Here is an 18,955-nt window from a genome sequence, read left to right on the forward strand (position 1 = left end):
TCAAATAAGAACCGTAAGATATAATAAAACTCTAATTAATAATGAAGCGTCTGTAATTATTACAATCATACAAATATTTTAATTAAAAACATCTATAATTTTTTTATTTGTTATTAATTATTTAAAAATAATTAGACGAGGAATTGTATTTAATTTTCTACTATTTATTTATAGTATTAAATTTACTGTATAATTTAGGAATGTTTCCTAAAAATAGGTGTAACTCTAGAAGAATTTAAGAAACCTTTCTTTGCATTATTTGTTACAGCTTCCTTTATCACACGCTTTGTATATTCCCCATCAGCAAAACATTTTTTGTCTCATTTTAGTAACGTGCCAATATACACCAGGGAAATAAGGCAAAAATATACCATGTTGGGGACACTTGAACAGCCAGGTTGCAAATGGGTTTTTTAAGTACTATATACCTAATACATTATAAATACAAAAATGCCCGTCACAGTTTGGACGAGAAATTTAGTTATTAACAAATAAGGGTCAAAAATAGGGTAATTAAATGCCTTATTTATAATATTTTCTTTTAGTAGATGAGCCAAGGTTTAAAATAGCGTTTTTTGAATTTTGGTCCGATTATTTGTTGCTTCGGATATTGCAAAATAAAACTAAAATTTCGAAAATAAAAAATTTGCTATAACTTTTGCGAAAATGAATTTAGGACTTTCATATTGCATGAAAAGTTGAGTCAAACAGTCCATACAATGCACAAAAAATTTTAAGACGATCAATTAGTTTAAATTTTATTCAATTTGTTTATCCCAAAGAGCTTTTTTCGCAATGTTATTGTTCAGAAAATAATAATGATACAGCAATTCTGTGAAAACAACTTGAAAGAAGAATAGTCATATTTTCAACGCATTTAAAAAAATCATTAAAAAGTCATTTTTATCACTCAGAAAACATTTTACTAAAATAGAGTCATTTTTGGCTTATAAACAATTTGAATAACTTTATTAATATTGATTGTAGGCTAAAACTACAATGGAATTTGAAAAACTGGTATTTTTATACGAATTTTCAAAGAAAAACTTTTCGCCTAGGTTAATTACGGTCATAGTTAGCCACTTTTTTATTTAATTGACGGCTACTTTGTTTATAACAATTAAGCAACCTAACTAGAGCCATTTTGAAGTTGAAGATATATAGGTTATGTGTAAAAGTTTGAGTAAACTTTGAACCTCAACAGAGTGGTTAATAATGCTTTTAAAAATGGCGTCCGAACGGAATTAATTCGTGGTCCGTGGAGGGGAATTACTAAAATACGTGCACTCAAAAAATGAAACTGAGTCTGCAAACATATGCTGCAATTAATATCGCTGGCACTTGTTGATGGATTTTGATCATAATTTTTTAATTTGTATGTACTCGTTGTATGAACTCGTATGAACATTACAAAATGTTAGGGGGAACTCCCCTTATCACTCAGGGATATGAAAAATAGATTACGACCGATTCTAAGACCTACCGAATATATACAGCGTGTCTACTTGAGTTGGAAACATATGGGAAACTTTTTTATTATTAATTTTACGAAAAAAAGTTATTCTTTATAAAAAGTTCTGCATGCCCCAAAACCTAAGATTCAATCATCAGATATCAAATTTTCTGAATATTATACGAGGTATGTCAAAAAATATGAACTTCTTTCAAGAGTAAAGTACCTTTATTTCTCTCAATATCGAAAATGCTTATTCTGAAAAGTTGTTTGGAAATAAAAACTAAGCTCAAATATGCAATTACATGCTTCTAATTGGAAAAAAAATATTTTCCAAATTTTTCTCAAATTTATTGATACTAACTTCGCTTTGATTCATTACACATACGATAACTCTTTTATTATTACTTTTACGAAAAAAAGGTATTCTTTATAAAAAGCTCTGTAAGTCATAAGGCCGAAGATGCAACCAACAGATATCACATTTTATTAATTTTATACGAGTTATGTCAAAAAATATGAATTTCACTCAAGAGTAAAGTACCTTTATTTTTCACAATATTGAAAACAGTTATTAAAAAAGTTGTTTAGAACTAAAAACTATGTGTCAATATGCAATTACATCCTTCTAATTGAAATACTGTGAAATATAAAGGTGCTATAATATTGAGCGAATTTCATATTTTTTGACACACCTCGTATAAAATTAATAAAAGTTGATATATCATGGTTGTGTCTTAGATTTTAGACCATGCAAAGCTTTTTACGAAGAATAACTTTTTTTCGTAAAATGAATAATAAACGAGTTATCATATTTGTAATAATTAAAAACAATGTTGGGTATCCTTAAATTTGAGAAAAAAATTTTTTTTTTCAATAAGAAGCATGTAATTGCATATTTGATCTTAGTTTTTAATTCCAAACAACTTTTTATCATAAGAATTTTCGATATTGAGAGAAATAAAGGTACTTTACCCTTGACCGAAATTCATATTTTTTGACATACCTCGTATAATATTCAGAAAATTTGATATCTGATGATTGAATCTTAGGTTTTGGGGCATGCAGAACTTTTTATAAAAAATAACTTTTTTTCGTAAAATTAATAATAACAAAGTTTCCCATATGTTTCCAACTCAAGTAGACACGCTGTATATATATATATATATATATATATATATATATATATATATATATATATATTGTTATATTTCTATTTGATATAAAAATTAAAATTTGATAATTATAAACAAAATTCACTTTAATATAAAATATTTTTAATTTTCTCAACCTCGGGCATATAAATTTAGAACAACCTGTATACAACAAATTGTTATATTTAATTTTAAGAAGTGATTAGAATAAGCGTACGAAACTCGGAACAATGTGCTTAGATAAACAAAGTGAATGACGCGTACCATTATCGTTCTTCTCGGAAGGTCGATCATTAGCCTATGCTAAATAAAACTCAGTGAAATAGATGATAGTTCATTATCGTTTTTCGCGGAAGGTTTCGATCATTAGCCTATGCTAAATAAGACTCATTTGAAAGAGAGAATAGGTCATTAAAATTTGTAAATAGTTAGAAAGTATTTTAGAATGGGAATTAAATATTTTCTTTTGAAATCCATTAAGCATATTTAGAAAGATTAAAAATTGGTTTTGAGGAATACTGCGAATGAGAGTTGGTGGTGGAAGTTTGATTTGTGAATCTGGAAGGGATATTTAGAAAGTAGGAGAATGAATGACAAATAGAGATCAGAATGTTTTGGGCTGTCGAGAAGTGAAGTCGAGTAGTAGACGGTAGTGTACGGAGAGTGAGAAAGCCGATGTAGTTCCGTGAGTGTGGAGTATCTATCGTGGAACGAGAAGTAGGCCAGGTCGAGAGTAAAAGAACCTCCTTGAGCCAAGAGTGTCCCGGTAGCTGATAGCAGTTTCGAAAAAGGTAGAACACAGCATCACGACAGACGCAGGAACGAGAGCTATTCGAGCTAGTTTTTTCAAAGGAGAACATTACTGGAAGCCAGGACGAGGTTTGATCGCAGCCAAGGATAGCAGGAAACGGGTCTTGTGTGAGGACATTTTCAGTTCACCAGGAAAAGGTCAGTCTCATTTGTTTGGACATGAATGTATGGGTTTTTCGTATTAAATTCCACATAAAAAATTGAATAACATAATCAATAATATCAGAAAAGCTTTATCAAACTTAAATAGAGTTGTTCCCAATAACTCCTAATAGTTAAATGTTAATAAAAACTTTCAATTGAAAACCAAAAGGAAATAAGATTCCCATTTGTAAATGTTATGTTTAAGAATAATAAGAAATAGCAAATATTAAGCATTGATTGCCTTTTAAATAAAATAAAAAATATTTTGATTATAATTGTAACCCATATGTGTATTTTTTTTACTCTTTTCTTTTCTATCCCGATTAGGAACCATTAAGAAATATTTGAAGCCACGAAAGTAAGTAATTAATTTATAATTCGCCCTGAGATTGAAAACATATTGATATGTGATCTGGTTAATTAATTAGATTAGTATTAATACATTGATTAAATTAAGTGACATATAAGAATATTATCTCATATCAATAATCAAGATCACATCAATATATATATATATATATATATATATATATATATATATACAGGGTGAGTTTTTAGTGCGGGATCGGTCGATTACTCCATTATGGTATAAAATATCGAGAAAAGTTATTTAAAAAAAATGTAGGCAATGATATTCTCCACGCTTGGAAAATATGTCCATTTCTACAGGGTGATCAGTAACTGCGTGGTATATCAAACATATAATTTTTTAAATGGGACACCCTATATATTTTTTCATATTTATATTCCCCTCATAATTCTTGTTCATATAATATATGGTTTTGCATTACTATACAGAGTATTTAACAAGTTATGACCATTTTTATTTCGAAATCACTATGAGATTAACACCCTGTATATAAAGAAGTAATTTGTAGACAATAATTTGTTTTATGTAATAAGATAAACAATATACTGTAGTTTTTAAAGTAAGTTCAATTCACATCATTGACGAATATTTGTATACAGGGTGAACTACAAAACCAAATTACGATTTTCTCTATTTTTTTAAATGGATCACCCTATATTTTATTTTTCAACATTATTGTATTTAATGTACTCTTTCATTTTTATATAGCATTCCCTATATCTAAATTGATTACTTTCCGAGATATTTTTAGTTTTCTTCAAATTTCGGGACTACGTTCAATTTTTCTAGTAGAAATAAGTTAGTATTGAGTGATAATTAAACAAAATTATTTTTATTAGATAAATAACTAACACAAAATATAAACCATAGCAATATGCAGTGAATATACCAATAAATGTGATATTAAGAAATTATCATTATTCCCTAATAGACAAGAATCGTAAAATTCCTACAAAAAAAACTTTGTATTGTATATAATAATATAACAAGATTATTTTTATTCAATAAATAACTTACATGAAACATAAATCAAAACAATATACAACTGATGTAACAGTTTTTAGATTAGTATATCAACAGCATTCTAAGCCAAGAATTTTTTAGTAGAACATTCATTTTTATGAGCACTTTTAAACTACAAAACAAAATTACGATTTTCTCAATTTTTTTTAAATAGATCACCCTATATTTTATTTTTTTTTAAATATTGTATTTACGATACTCTTTCATTTTTATATAGCATCTCCTATACCTAAACTTATTAGTTTCTGAGATATTTTTAGTTTTCTTCATTTGCCGGGAATACATTCAAATCTTATAAATATAAATAACTTACATAACAAATAAGTATTACGTAATAATATAACAAATATTTTCATTCAATAAATAACTAACAAAAAAATAATAAACCATAACAAAATTTAATGAATGTACCAATTAATGTGATGTTAAGGATACAAGTCTAAAATAAATGTTGAAAATGACCACTTTCAACGACTATGCAATTTTGTAACCGATATTCAAATGACCGAGCCACATTTCTAACATTTTTGTAAGTCAATATTATTAAAAGCTTCTTTTATTCTATTTTTCATATCATCAAGCGTTGTTGGATGCTTCTGGTATACAAGGTTTTTTATATAGCCCCACTTGAAAAAAATCAATTTTGGAAGAACTGGAGCACCGTCGTATAAAAACCTCAACCGTCAAAAAATGTGGACCAATCATATAATCTGTAACAATATCACCTTAAACATTTATAGATCACCTAGTTTGAGTGTTAACAAAGTAGGGATTTCTTGATGCATACTAATGAAATTTAATATGAAAATTATATTATTAATAACTGCGGGTCACAATCTGCAATTAGGAATGTGTTACTAAAAACTTCTTGGCTTAAAATGCTGTTGATATAATAATCTAAAAACTATTAAATTAGTTGTATATTGTTTTGATTTATGTTTTGTGTGAGTTGTTTATTAAATAAAAATAATCTTGTAATTTTATTATACACAAGATACCTACCTATATTTTTTTTGTAGGAATTGTATGATTCTTGTATATTATGGAAATATGATAATTCCTTAATATCACATTTATTGATACATTCATTGCATATTGCTATGGTTTATATTTTGTGTTAGTTATTTATTGAATAAAAATAATTTTGTTTAATTATCATTCAATACCAACTTATTTCTACTAGAAAAATTGAATGTATTCCCGAAAGTTGAAGAAAACTAAAAATATCTCCGAAAGTAATAAGTTTAGATATAGGGAATGCTATATAAAAATGAAAGAGTATAATAAATACTTTTGAAAAATAAAATATAGGGTGATCCATTTAAAAAAATAGAGAAAATCGTAATTTGGTTTTGTAGTTCACCCTGTATACAAACATTCGTCAATGATTTCAATTGGACTTAATTTAAAAACTACAGTATATTACTTATCTTACTACATAAAACAAATTATTGTCTATGAATTACTTCTTTATATACAGGGTGTTAATCTCATAGGGATTTCGAAATAAAAATGGTCATACCTTGTTAAATACTCTGTATAGTAATGCAAAACCCTATATTATATGAACAAGAATTATGAGGGGAATATAAATATGAAAAAATATATAGGGTGTCCCATTTAAAAAATTATATGTTTGATATACCACGCTGTTATTGATCACCCTGTAGAAATGGACATATTTTCCAAGCGTGGAGAATATCATTGCCTACATTTTTTCTAAATAACTTTTTTCGATATTCTACACCGTAATGGAATTATCGACCGATCCCGCACTAAAAACTCACCCTGTATATATATATATATATATATATATATATAAATGAAAATATATATATATATATATATATATATATATTGATGTGATCTTGATTATTGATATGAGATAATATTTTTATATGTCATTTAATTTAATCAATGCTTTAATAATAATCTAATTAATTTACCAGATCACATATCAATATGTTTTCAATCTCAGGGCTTTTTATAAAATTAATTACTTACATACGTGGCTTCTAAGTATTTCTCAATGGTTCCTAATCGGGATAGGAAAGAAAAGAGTAAAATAATAACACATATGGGTTACAATTGTAATCAAAATATTGTTTATTTTATTTAAATGGCAATCACTGCTTATTATTTGCTATATCTTATTATTCTTAAAAAATAACATTTACACATGGGAATCTTATTTCCTTTTGGGTTTCCAATTGAAAGTTTTTATTAACATTTAACTATTATGATTTATTAGCAACCATTCTATTTAAGTTTGATGAAGCTTTTCTGATATTATTGACTATGTTTCTTCAATTTAAATGTGGTATTTAATACGAAAAACCCATACATTCATGTCCAAACAAATGAGACTGACCTTTTTCTGGTGAACTGAGAATGTCTTCACACAAGACCCGTTTCCTGCTATCCTTGGCTGCAATCAAAACCTCGTCCTGGCTTCCAGTAATGTTCTCCTCTGAAACTAGCTCGTATAGCTCTCGTTTCCTGCTTCTGTCGTGATGCTGTGTTCTACCTTTTTCGAAACTGCAATCAGCTACCGGGAACTCTTGGCTCAAAGAGGTTCTTTTACTCTCAATCTGGCCTACCTCTCGTTCCACGATAGATACTCCACTCTCACGGAACTACACCGGCTATCTCACTCCTCGAACACTACCGTCTACTACTCGACTTCACTTCTCGACAGCTCATAACATTCTGATCTCTATTTGTCATTCATTCCCCTACTTTCTAAATATCCCTTCCAGATTCACAAATCAAAATTCCACCACCAACTCTCATTCGAAGTATTCCTCAAACCCAATTTTTAAACTTTCTAAATATGCTTAATGGATTTCAAAGAAAATAGTTAATTCCCATTCTAAAATTACTTTCTACTATATACAAATTTTAATGACCTATTCTCTATTTCCACTTAGTCTTATTTAGCATCGGCTAATGACCGATCCTTCCGCGAACAACGATAATGACCTATTAACGATTTCACTTGAGTCTTATTTAATCACTTCTTAAAATTAAATATAACAATTTGTTGTATACAGGTTGTTCTAAATTTATATGCCCGTGGTTGAGAAAATTGAAAATATTTTATATTAAATTGAATTCTGTTTATAATTATCAAATTTTAATTTTTATATCAAATAGAAATATAACAAATCCCCGCCTTGTATTCGATAAAATTTATCTGCATTTTTAAATAAATTTTCTCGAGGCAAAACCAACTCCCTGTATATTTCCTTACTTTAATCTACGTCTTATACCCCTTCTTCTTGTATTACTCTAATTAGTCCCACCTGTAGAGTAATTGTTTCCTTATTTTCAGTGTCCTCATCCTGTGTTAGAGTGTCGGCTATTATGTTGTCTTTCCCTTTTTCCCATATTAATCTTCTGTCTTTTTCCTCAGATTTTTCACATACTTTTATCGTGTATTCTGCATCCTCGTTTTCATATGCCTCCTCTTCAAATGCCACTGTTTCGATCATATCTTTTTCGCTTTCATTTTTTTGCTTTATTTCTTCTTCTCCTGAGCTCGTCTCTTCTTTTGAGGAATCCCAGGTTTCCTTTGTTTCTGATACTCTCAAATTTTCTTCTTCTGGGCTCAACTCTTCTTTTGAGGAGCCACAGGTTTCATTTTCTTTTGTCTTTTTCTGACTTTTTCTCCCTTTTCTTCTTTGTCCTTGCTTCGTTGCCAAATTCATTTCCACTGTTTGTTCTTTACCTGATTCGTCCGTATTTTGTTTCTCCTGTTCCTTGTCCTGTTCTTCTTCTTTTTCTTCTGTTAGATTCATCGTATTATTTTTAAAATCTATCACTACATGTTTTTCTGCCAATTCGTCAACTCCTACTATCATGTCATGTGACATGTTTGGCATTATTACACATTGTAGTGCATACATCTTCTTACCCAGTCGTACCATTACTCGTATGCCTTCATTTATAGTTGCCAATATCCGTTTGTTTGCGCCCACTAAATTTACCCTAGGTATTTTGTAAATTAAATTTGTTAAGTTAACTTCTTCTATTAGTTTTCTGTTGACCAATGTTATTTCAGATCCAGTGTCTATCATAATTTTAATTGGTTTCTCGTTGATAAATCCATCCACAAATTTTAAATTAACTCCATTTTTCTTTTCGTTGTTTCTTGCCAATTTAATAAACTCCTTGGGGTTACAAAATATTCCTGTTTGATTTTTGGTTTTTAGTGAGCGCCGTCGTGAAAAAACGCCGGTTGCTCATCGTTGTTTATATTTTCGTCATAATGTCTCTCTCCGTCATATCCATCTGTCTGGGTATTATTTACTTCTCTTCTATTTTCTCTTGGTCTGTCGGATCTGTTTCGGTTTTCTTGATATCCCTGTTCATTTTGTCTACCATTATTTCTGTTTTCTTGATTTGAGCGTGTGGTGTTTCTATTCTGGTATTCTCGATTTCTGTCCTCATTCCATTGCCTATTTCTTTGTTCATAATTTCCTCTTCCGTTGTCTCTATTTTCGTTTTCCCTTCTGGGATTAAAATCTCGTCTTGTATAGTCCCTCCTATTTTGATTTCTATCTCTGTAATCCTGTGTTTCTCGGGGCCTGTAATCTTCTCGCGACCTTCTTGATTTTGTTTCTCTTACACGTAATTCTCTTATTTGTAGGAATTGGCATAAACTATCTATGTCTTTGTAATTTTGCAATGTGATATGGTCTTCCAGCGTTTCTTCGAAATGTCTTGCAATCAGTTCGACTAATTGTTCCGATGAGTAATTGTATTGTAAATGTTTTGCGTTATAGTAAATTTGTAATGCATATGTCCTTTCTGATATACCCATCCTATCATTGTATTTCCCATTTTGCAATTCCTTGTTAATTTCCAATTGTTGGACTTTTCCCCAGAAATAATTCAAAAATTTTTGTTCAAATTGTTGCCAACTGTCAAATTCTTCTTCTTTGCAATCGAACCATAGGCTTGCTTCATTTTTGAGATGGTTTCTGATAGTTTCTTTTGCTGTTTCGAAATTTCCGATGTGTTGTATTTTCTTTTTCAGGCTATTTATGAACGGCACTGGGTGTAATCTTCTTACATCCCCGCCAAACCTTATCTTCACGTCATCTGTGCTATGTATAACCATTTCTCTTCTTTCTCCGACATTCTGTTGCGTCCTGTTTTCGGTGACTTGTTTTTCTATTTCTGTGATTCTTTTTTCCACTTCTTCTCTGTCTACTTGAATAGCATTTTCTAACTTATTTTCCAAATTTTCTAGTTCCTTTTTCTGGCCATTCGTTAACTCCTCCATTTTGTTTTGAATTATCATTTCTTGTTCTTTCATGTGGTCCTTCATTCTAATTTCTTGTTCTTGCATGTGATCTTTAATTTTCATTTCTTGCTGTTCTATCTCGTTTTTCATTGTTGTCAAACATCCTTTTATTTCCTTTTCATACTTTTCTATGCGTTCCTCTATTTTCTTATTGTTCTCTTCTATTGCTTGTTTTGTTTCCTTTTGATTGTCATCCATTTTTTGCTGTGTTTCATCCATTTTCTTTGATGTTTCTTCCTGATTTTTATCCATTGTCCTTTTTGCTTCATCCATTTTTTGTGACTGGAGTTGCATCAGTTGTAATAGTTTATCTATTCCTGATAATTCTTGCTGTTCTGATGCCATGATTGTCGTGTCTAAAATATCTTCTTGGTCTGAATGTTCTTTTTGTTTTTTGTTGTCTTTGCTTTGGCTTCTTGTCACAGACATTTGTTTTCAAGAAGTACTATCCCCGCCAAATATGAAATTTTACTAGTATGTTACCAAGACGACTTTTTCTCACCCAAATATTATAAATTGTCAATAAATATATCAAATGTAAATATCGTAAAAATAAAATATTAAATCAGTTATGTAAAATTTGTACCTAAAGAGATCTAAAATTTTATGTTATCAAATGTAAGTATCTCACTTTTTACCACAGGCATATAAATTTTCAAATACCAGCTTTACTCTTTCTATCCTTCAAATTTGCCACTAGAAATACTTTACAATGCCCTCCACGTTGGACGACAGTTGATGTGATCTTGATTATTGATATGAGATAATATTTTTATATGTCATTTAATTTAATCAATGCTTTAATAATAATCTAATTAATTTACCAGATCACATATCAATATGTTTTCAATCTCAGGGCTTTTTATAAAATTAATTACTTACATACGTGGCTTCTAAGTATTTCTCAATGGTTCCTAATCGGGATAGGAAAGAAAAGAGTAAAATAATAACACATATGGGTTACAATTGTAATCAAAATATTGTTTATTTTATTTAAATGGCAATCACTGCTTATTATTTGCTATATCTTATTATTCTTAAAAAATAACATTTACACATGGGAATCTTATTTCCTTTTGGGTTTCCAATTGAAAGTTTTTATTAACATTTAACTATTATGATTTATTAGCAACCATTCTATTTAAGTTTGATGAAGCTTTTCTGATATTATTGACTATGTTTCTTCAATTTAAATGTGGTATTTAATACGAAAAACCCATACATTCATGTCCAAACAAATGAGACTGACCTTTTTCTGGTGAACTGAGAATGTCTTCACACAAGACCCGTTTCCTGCTATCCTTGGCTGCAATCAAAACCTCGTCCTGGCTTCCAGTAATGTTCTCCTCTGAAACTAGCTCGTATAGCTCTCGTTTCCTGCTTCTGTCGTGATGCTGTGTTCTACCTTTTTCGAAACTGCAATCAGCTACCGGGAACTCTTGGCTCAAAGAGGTTCTTTTACTCTCAATCTGGCCTACCTCTCGTTCCACGATAGATACTCCACTCTCACGGAACTACACCGGCTATCTCACTCCTCGAACACTACCGTCTACTACTCGACTTCACTTCTCGACAGCTCATAACATTCTGATCTCTATTTGTCATTCATTCCCCTACTTTCTAAATATCCCTTCCAGATTCACAAATCAAAATTCCACCACCAACTCTCATTCGAAGTATTCCTCAAACCCAATTTTTAAACTTTCTAAATATGCTTAATGGATTTCAAAGAAAATAGTTAATTCCCATTCTAAAATTACTTTCTACTATATACAAATTTTAATGACCTATTCTCTATTTCCACTTAGTCTTATTTAGCATCGGCTAATGACCGATCCTTCCGCGAACAACGATAATGACCTATTAACGATTTCACTTGAGTCTTATTTAATCACTTCTTAAAATTAAATATAACAATTTGTTGTATACAGGTTGTTCTAAATTTATATGCCCGTGGTTGAGAAAATTGAAAATATTTTATATTAAATTGAATTCTGTTTATAATTATCAAATTTTAATTTTTATATCAAATAGAAATATAACAATATATATATATTTGGATCTTTGATTCTATTCGAAAAATTTTTCCCAGCCAGAAATAGTGGATGTGTGAGTTATTCGTAAGGGGATTTTTCCACATTCTCTATTTCATTTGTTTGATTTTATATATATATATATATATATATATATATATATATATATATATATATATATATATATATATATATATATATATATAATTTCATAAAATTCGGTCAAGCGGTCTCGGAGGAGTATGGAAACTAACACTGTGACAGGAGAATTTTATAAATGTAAATATATAGATGGCTATTAACAAATAGAGGTTGGTGATAGAAGAGTGAAAATTAAGTGTTGTATGTATTTTTAAATTCTACATCATATAAAATTAGGGTAGATAATTTTGTCCAAAAAAATAAAAAAAAATGTCAGGGACCAACCCCCTTATAACTTATGGGTATAAAAATAGATTAAAACCTCTTCCACGTCCTACAGAATAAACGTGTAAAATTTTATAAAAATCGTCCAAGCCGTTTTAGAGTAGTATGGTAACTAACACTGTTACAAGAGAATTTGATGTATATAATATAAGTAACTGCGAATTAAATAATAAAAGTGGCTAATTTTGAACCTAATTAACCTAGGCAAAAAGTTTTTTTTCCGAAAATTCGTATAAAAATACCAGATTTTGAAATCCTAAAGTAGATTTACTCTATAGTCAATATTAACAAAGTTATTCAAATTGTTTAGAAGCCAAAAATGTCTCTATTTTACTAAACTTTTTTCGAAGTGATAAAAACGACTTTTTAATGATTTTTTTCAATACTTTAAAAATATAACTATTATTCTTGCATGTGTTTTCCACAGAATTGCTATGTCATTATTATTTTCTGAACAATAACATTGCGAAAAATTAGCTCTTTGCGATAAACAAATTGAATAAAATTTAAACTAATTGACGAATCGTCTTAAAATTTTTTGTGCATTATATGGAATGTTTAACTCAACTTTTCGTGCAATATGAAAGTCTTAAGGCCATTTTCGCAAAAGTTATAGCACATTTTTTATTTTTGAAATTTTAGTCTTATTTTGCACTTTCCGAAACAAAAAAGGGGGACCAAAATTCAAAAAGTGCCATTTTAAACCTTGGCTCATCTACAAAAAGAAGAATATTATAAATAAGATATTTAATTACCCCATTTTTAACTGTAGCGATTTAAACGAAAAAAACTGCCATTTTTGACCCTTATTTGTTAATAACTAAGTTTCTCGTCCGAACTGTGACGGGCATTCTTAAATTTATAATGTATTAGGTATATAGGGCGAGGCAGATAAAGGGCCTATTAGAAATATCTCGAGAACTAAAGCCAACAGAGTCATGAAAATTGGAGTGCAGGGGTTTTAAAGAGTGATCTATTTAATGAAAATATTTTCATCTATTTTCTACTTCCGGTTATACCGGAAGTTGCTTATAACTTCGTTTTTTTAAATGGGACACCCTGTATATTTTTACATTTTTGTATTCTCCTCGACGTCTCCTTTCTTAAAATATGAGGTTTTATATTATTATACAGGGTAGTTTAAAAGATAATTACGTGTTTTTATTAATTTCGTAGCAACTTTCACACCCTGTAGAATTATAGTACTTTGACATCAAAAACTCTATTTACGTTCAGATGATTTTTATTATAGTCTACTATTGTTAAATATTATTAATATAGCTATATATTGAATTTTAGTATACAGGGTTGGTCAAAACACAGAATGAATATTTTCTGAGTTTTCTTAAATGGCACACCCTGTATTTTAGTATTCTAGTGAAATGATATTTTATGGTACTATTTTATTTTATAAACATTCCCTATACCTAACTGCTTTAATTTGTGAGTTATTGGTGATTCAAGCCAAACATTAATTGCAACAAAAAATACGTGAAATTTTATTAGGTTGGCCTTGAAAATATTCAGTCACAAATAATTTTTCGGAAATAAATACATATTAATCTAGACTGTTCGTTAAAATTCCCAATAATTGTTGAGCTATCAAAATACTTATCTAGTTAAGATTGTTGGCGCGATTAACAATTAAGCACAAATTAAAGCAGTTAGGTATAGGGAATGCTTAAGAAATAAAAAAAGTAACATAAATATCATTTCATTGCAATACTAAAATACAGGGTGTTCCATTTAAGAAAACTCAGAAATTACTCATTCCGAGTTTCGACCAACCGTGTATACTAAAATTCAACAATTAGCTATTCTAATAATTTCTGACAATAGTAGACTATATTAAAAATCATTTGAACATAAATAAAGTTTTTGATGTTAAACTACTCCTATTCTACAGGGTGTTAAAGTTGCTACGAAATTAATAAAAAAGAATGTGTGTGTACTTTGTACGCACGTAAGAAGTTATACTTCTATTATATAATTTTAACGAAGTAATTGTATTCTATTTAAATATTAAACTAACTTTCTTATCTACCCCTTTCAAAAATTTTTTATTAAAACAACTAAAAAAAAATGAATCGTAGAGGATTGGAACCCGGGACGTTTCGAACTCTGACCGAACGCTCAACAACTAGACCACCGAGGTCATGTGATTGACACGTACGTTTCGGATATAATTATGAGTGCAGCTGATGTCACTACTACAAACTTTGTTAAATTTCGAAACAGTAATTTCACTTTTATGTAATAATGGTGCGGTAAACAATCCTCATTTTTTAATATGTTATTCCTTATAAAAATACCTTTAATTTAAGCACAAATAATTAAAAATCGTAAATTTGGGTCAAAAGTTATTAACTTTTTAAGAATTCCCATAAGAGCCCATGTTAAAACTTAACTTTGACCCTTAATAGTAATTAAACGGCACGGTAAAACATTTTTTAAAAAATCAAGTCTTAGTTTTTTGAAGTAAACTATAACATACTAAAATTTCATGCAAATCCTTAATTCTTTGCCGAAGGTGTAGAACGTCATTAAACTTGTGATATTTTGAAAATTGATCAAATTATTTTAATTTTGAATTGAAATGATTTAATTGCACTTTACATCAACAATAAATTGAACAAGAAATTGACAAAGTTATTCAAGGTCAAATTTGACGAGTACAAAATGTATGGTTTGTAAAAGAAAATGAAGGAATTTGATGAAATAGAACAATTGGATATGTTTTATTTTGTCAAATTTCTTTATTTTATTTTTATTCACGGCAAAATTGGATGTAGAATTGTGTTTTGTATAAGCCAAATTTGACCTTGAATAACTTGTTGTCAATTTCTTATTCAATTAGGGATTCCAATGAACTGTCAGTGGTGGCCGGTGGATGGCTAAACTGACATGGCCATAGACATAGATAAGGGGGGTGGTCATCGCGTATCTAATGTTTACATTAAATATTGACAAATTTATAAAGAATATCCTGTTTGGTTTTGTTTTTTTGTTAATTGTGTAGCGAAATCTGTGAAATTGTGATAGCAAATTAAATATGAAATGGTTTAATAATTGGATACGCCTATGGATGACAGTTTTGCCATCCAGCAGCCATATTATATCACGTGATTTGGAATGCCTAATTATTGTTAATGTAAAGTGGACTTTAGAATTGAAAAAAAATACAACAAAACATATAGTAAGAAAACAATATATTAGGTGAATATTGATGGTGATCAAATTATAAAAATAAAAGTATTACATTATTACATACTATGTATTTTGGCAGATCAAACAGGTAGGTTTATACCCATGATACATTAACAATTATTACGTACCTGTTGCTTTTAAAAACTATTTAAAAGTCACTACAATATTATAAACTGTTTTGTTTCTGTCCTCACAACAATAAAACTAATATATTATACATTTGTTTACCTTTACCTTTTCCTCCAAACCACAGCTGTCCTACAGCTGCCATATTGGATAATTTTTGACATGTCATTTGAACATCCAATCAGAACAAAGTTATAATGCGCGTATGCGCCTGGGTGATGCGTATGCGCCTGGTTTTAACATATAAAAATTCACCCTCATCGCGCGTAAAGAAGTATAACTTCAAAAAACGTAATTATATTTTAAACTACCCTGTATAACAATACAAAACCTGATATTTTAAGAAAGATGACTTCGAGTATAATCCATAAATGTAACAATATACAGGGTGTCCCATTTAAAAGAACGAAGTTATAAGCAACTTCCGGTATAACCGGAAGTTGCAAAGAGATGAAAATATTTTCATTTAATAGATCATCCTTCAAAACCCCCTTATTCCAATTTTCATGAGTCTGTTGCCTTTAGTTCTCGAGATATTTCTAATAGGCCCTTTATCTGCCTCACCCTGTATAGTACCCAAAAAATCCATTTGCAACCTGCCTGCTTAAGTGTCCCGACAAAAACCTTATTTCTCTGGACTAATAGGTCCGTTTCTCCCACGATCAGAATCTCGAATGATTTTATTACCTCCTACGCTACGTTACCCACTTCCACCAAAAGCTTCACGCGGTGCGCTGTGCTCACGCCGGCCCTGTGCGCTCCGTCGACCGCGCGCGGCGCAAAATCAATATAACGACGCCCGATGTCGTCGTCGGGACGGTGTTCCCGGTCAAGCATGTGCTTTCGGCGTCGAGTCGTAATGAACGTCAGTGTACCTGTGTAAAGCGACGGTGAGATACACAACAAACATCGTCGTCGGGAAGTGATCAGAGCACTTCCTCGTGCACGGTCGCGCCGGAGAAAAGCGATGCACATCCAGGACCATGACGCCTTCTCCTCCACTGCCTCCAGCGGTCCAAAAAGACTTGGAGGACGTCGGGAAGTGGCTGGAGTCCCATCCGGAAGCCTTCGAAAGGTAGGTGATGCCTTTTTTGACATTACATACACGCTATTGGGTTGTTATGTTAGTCACGGCTAGAATGACATGTAAAACTTAAAACTGCTACAAACACCTCCGTTATAACACAACATTTTATTCAATCATAACTTCCTAAGAAATTACAACCATATCTAACACCAAATTACGTTTTACTAACAAATCACAGTCAGTTTCTTTTATTAAATCACTCCAAAAGACAATAGAACATAAAATTTTTTAAAGTATTTCATCAAATTTCATTAATTTTACACATTTAAACACCAAAACATACATGCTATCGCGTAATTCCAAAACATTAGTCGAGAAAAATGACATCGAAAACTTAAAACTGCTAAAACTTCCTAACATAACAAATTATAACAAACATAACTTCCTAACAAATTATAACCCTATCTGCCACCAATATACTTTTTACTCACAAATCAAAATGAATTTCTTTTATTAACTCACCCTAAAAAGACAATAGAACACAAACATTATAGATTGCATCATCAAATATCATTATTCGCTATAATATTCCAAATTCTAAACACCAAATAATGTTTTTCTTCCTTTACAAACTCATATCTTAATGTTTATCATTATAAGTACGTATTCCATTCAAATAATATACACAATAAGTACACACAAACAAACTTATATGGAATCATCTGATATTTCTTATTATTTCGAGATAATTAAAAAACCAAATGACCAATACATAAAAATTAAATGAAACAATAAAATCTTGAAGTAACAAATTGAAACTACATAGTTGTTTTAAATTGAATAGCATAAACAATTTCAATGTAAAACGAATAATGTTTAATGTAGGGGAGTGCATATAGATTTTCACTTCGGAAAAAATCAAACAAGATAGAACTTTTTGTAATTTCAATAAGAAATGTTTAATAAACAACATTTCAAAAAGTTCTACTCGAAGTGGGTGCTTCATTTTTTAGTAAACAAATGAACTACGAAATTGGATGTTTTTTTTAAATAACTCCGAAAATATAAATTTTAGAAAAAAACTGACTTGACCATTGAAAAATTCAGAGAATTTTACAAAAAAACGTTATACAAAGAATTTTTTAAAATTAAATCTGTATCTTCTATAATTTTTTATTTATAACGCTAAAGTCACCCTTCTCACAAACATTGGCGCACTGTAAACCAGCGTACGGTGAAGTGCATGGTTGAGTTATTTTAATGTAATTCTTTAACTAATGGATCAAATGAAATTTTACAAATTGAACATGAAAGAAGAATAATTAAGCTATCTTATGGTTATAATAGAAATACATAAAATGTATGGGCATAAGTATGGTGTGGGCGGAAAATGAGTCTTACATGAATTTGGTTTAAAAACGATTTAAAAATGTGTAACTAATACAATTCTTATAAAACCTCCAATTTTGCACAACTTACCTTTCAAGCATCTTACTAAATGATGTTTCATTTAAAAAAAAATCTCAAAAATTTAATTCAAATGATATGACGTCCCAAAAAATGTAATTTTTGAAATCTTCGTAGTTTTATAGAATTACCACCACTTTAAGACGGTATTACCCAAACTATTACATTACAGTTTTATAAGTGCTTTTTTAAAGCTTAGGATGTAATATTTAAAATGCACTGAATTACTTTACTTTACAAATGAAATAAACGATTTCTTTTTGAGATAATTAAGAAAGATAACAAAAATGTAATACAAAAACCGAAAATTACCAGCTAAAAAAATGTTTATACAAAGTGATCAAAACTTTTTTCTGTACAACTTACCTAAAATACATTTAATAATAAGCTTTAACAATAATAAA

General features: G+C 29.7%; 1 protein-coding gene across 1 annotated transcript in view; it reads left to right on the forward strand.

The window, feature by feature from the left end:
- The first annotated feature begins 16,782 nt into the window (after positions 1-16,782).
- Positions 16,783-18,955, forward strand: part of LOC114330622 (cGMP-specific 3',5'-cyclic phosphodiesterase) — a 335,506-nt gene continuing 333,333 nt past the window's right edge. Inside the window, exon 1 of the mRNA XM_028280022.2 lies at positions 16,783-17,132. Within this exon, the coding sequence (XP_028135823.1) occupies positions 17,041-17,132 (92 nt within the window). The 5' untranslated portion in view covers positions 16,783-17,040. The remainder of the gene's footprint in view (positions 17,133-18,955) is intronic.

Source organism: Diabrotica virgifera, chromosome 6 (assembly GCF_917563875.1).
Source record: "Diabrotica virgifera virgifera chromosome 6, PGI_DIABVI_V3a".
Taxonomy (NCBI): domain Eukaryota; kingdom Metazoa; phylum Arthropoda; class Insecta; order Coleoptera; family Chrysomelidae; genus Diabrotica; species Diabrotica virgifera.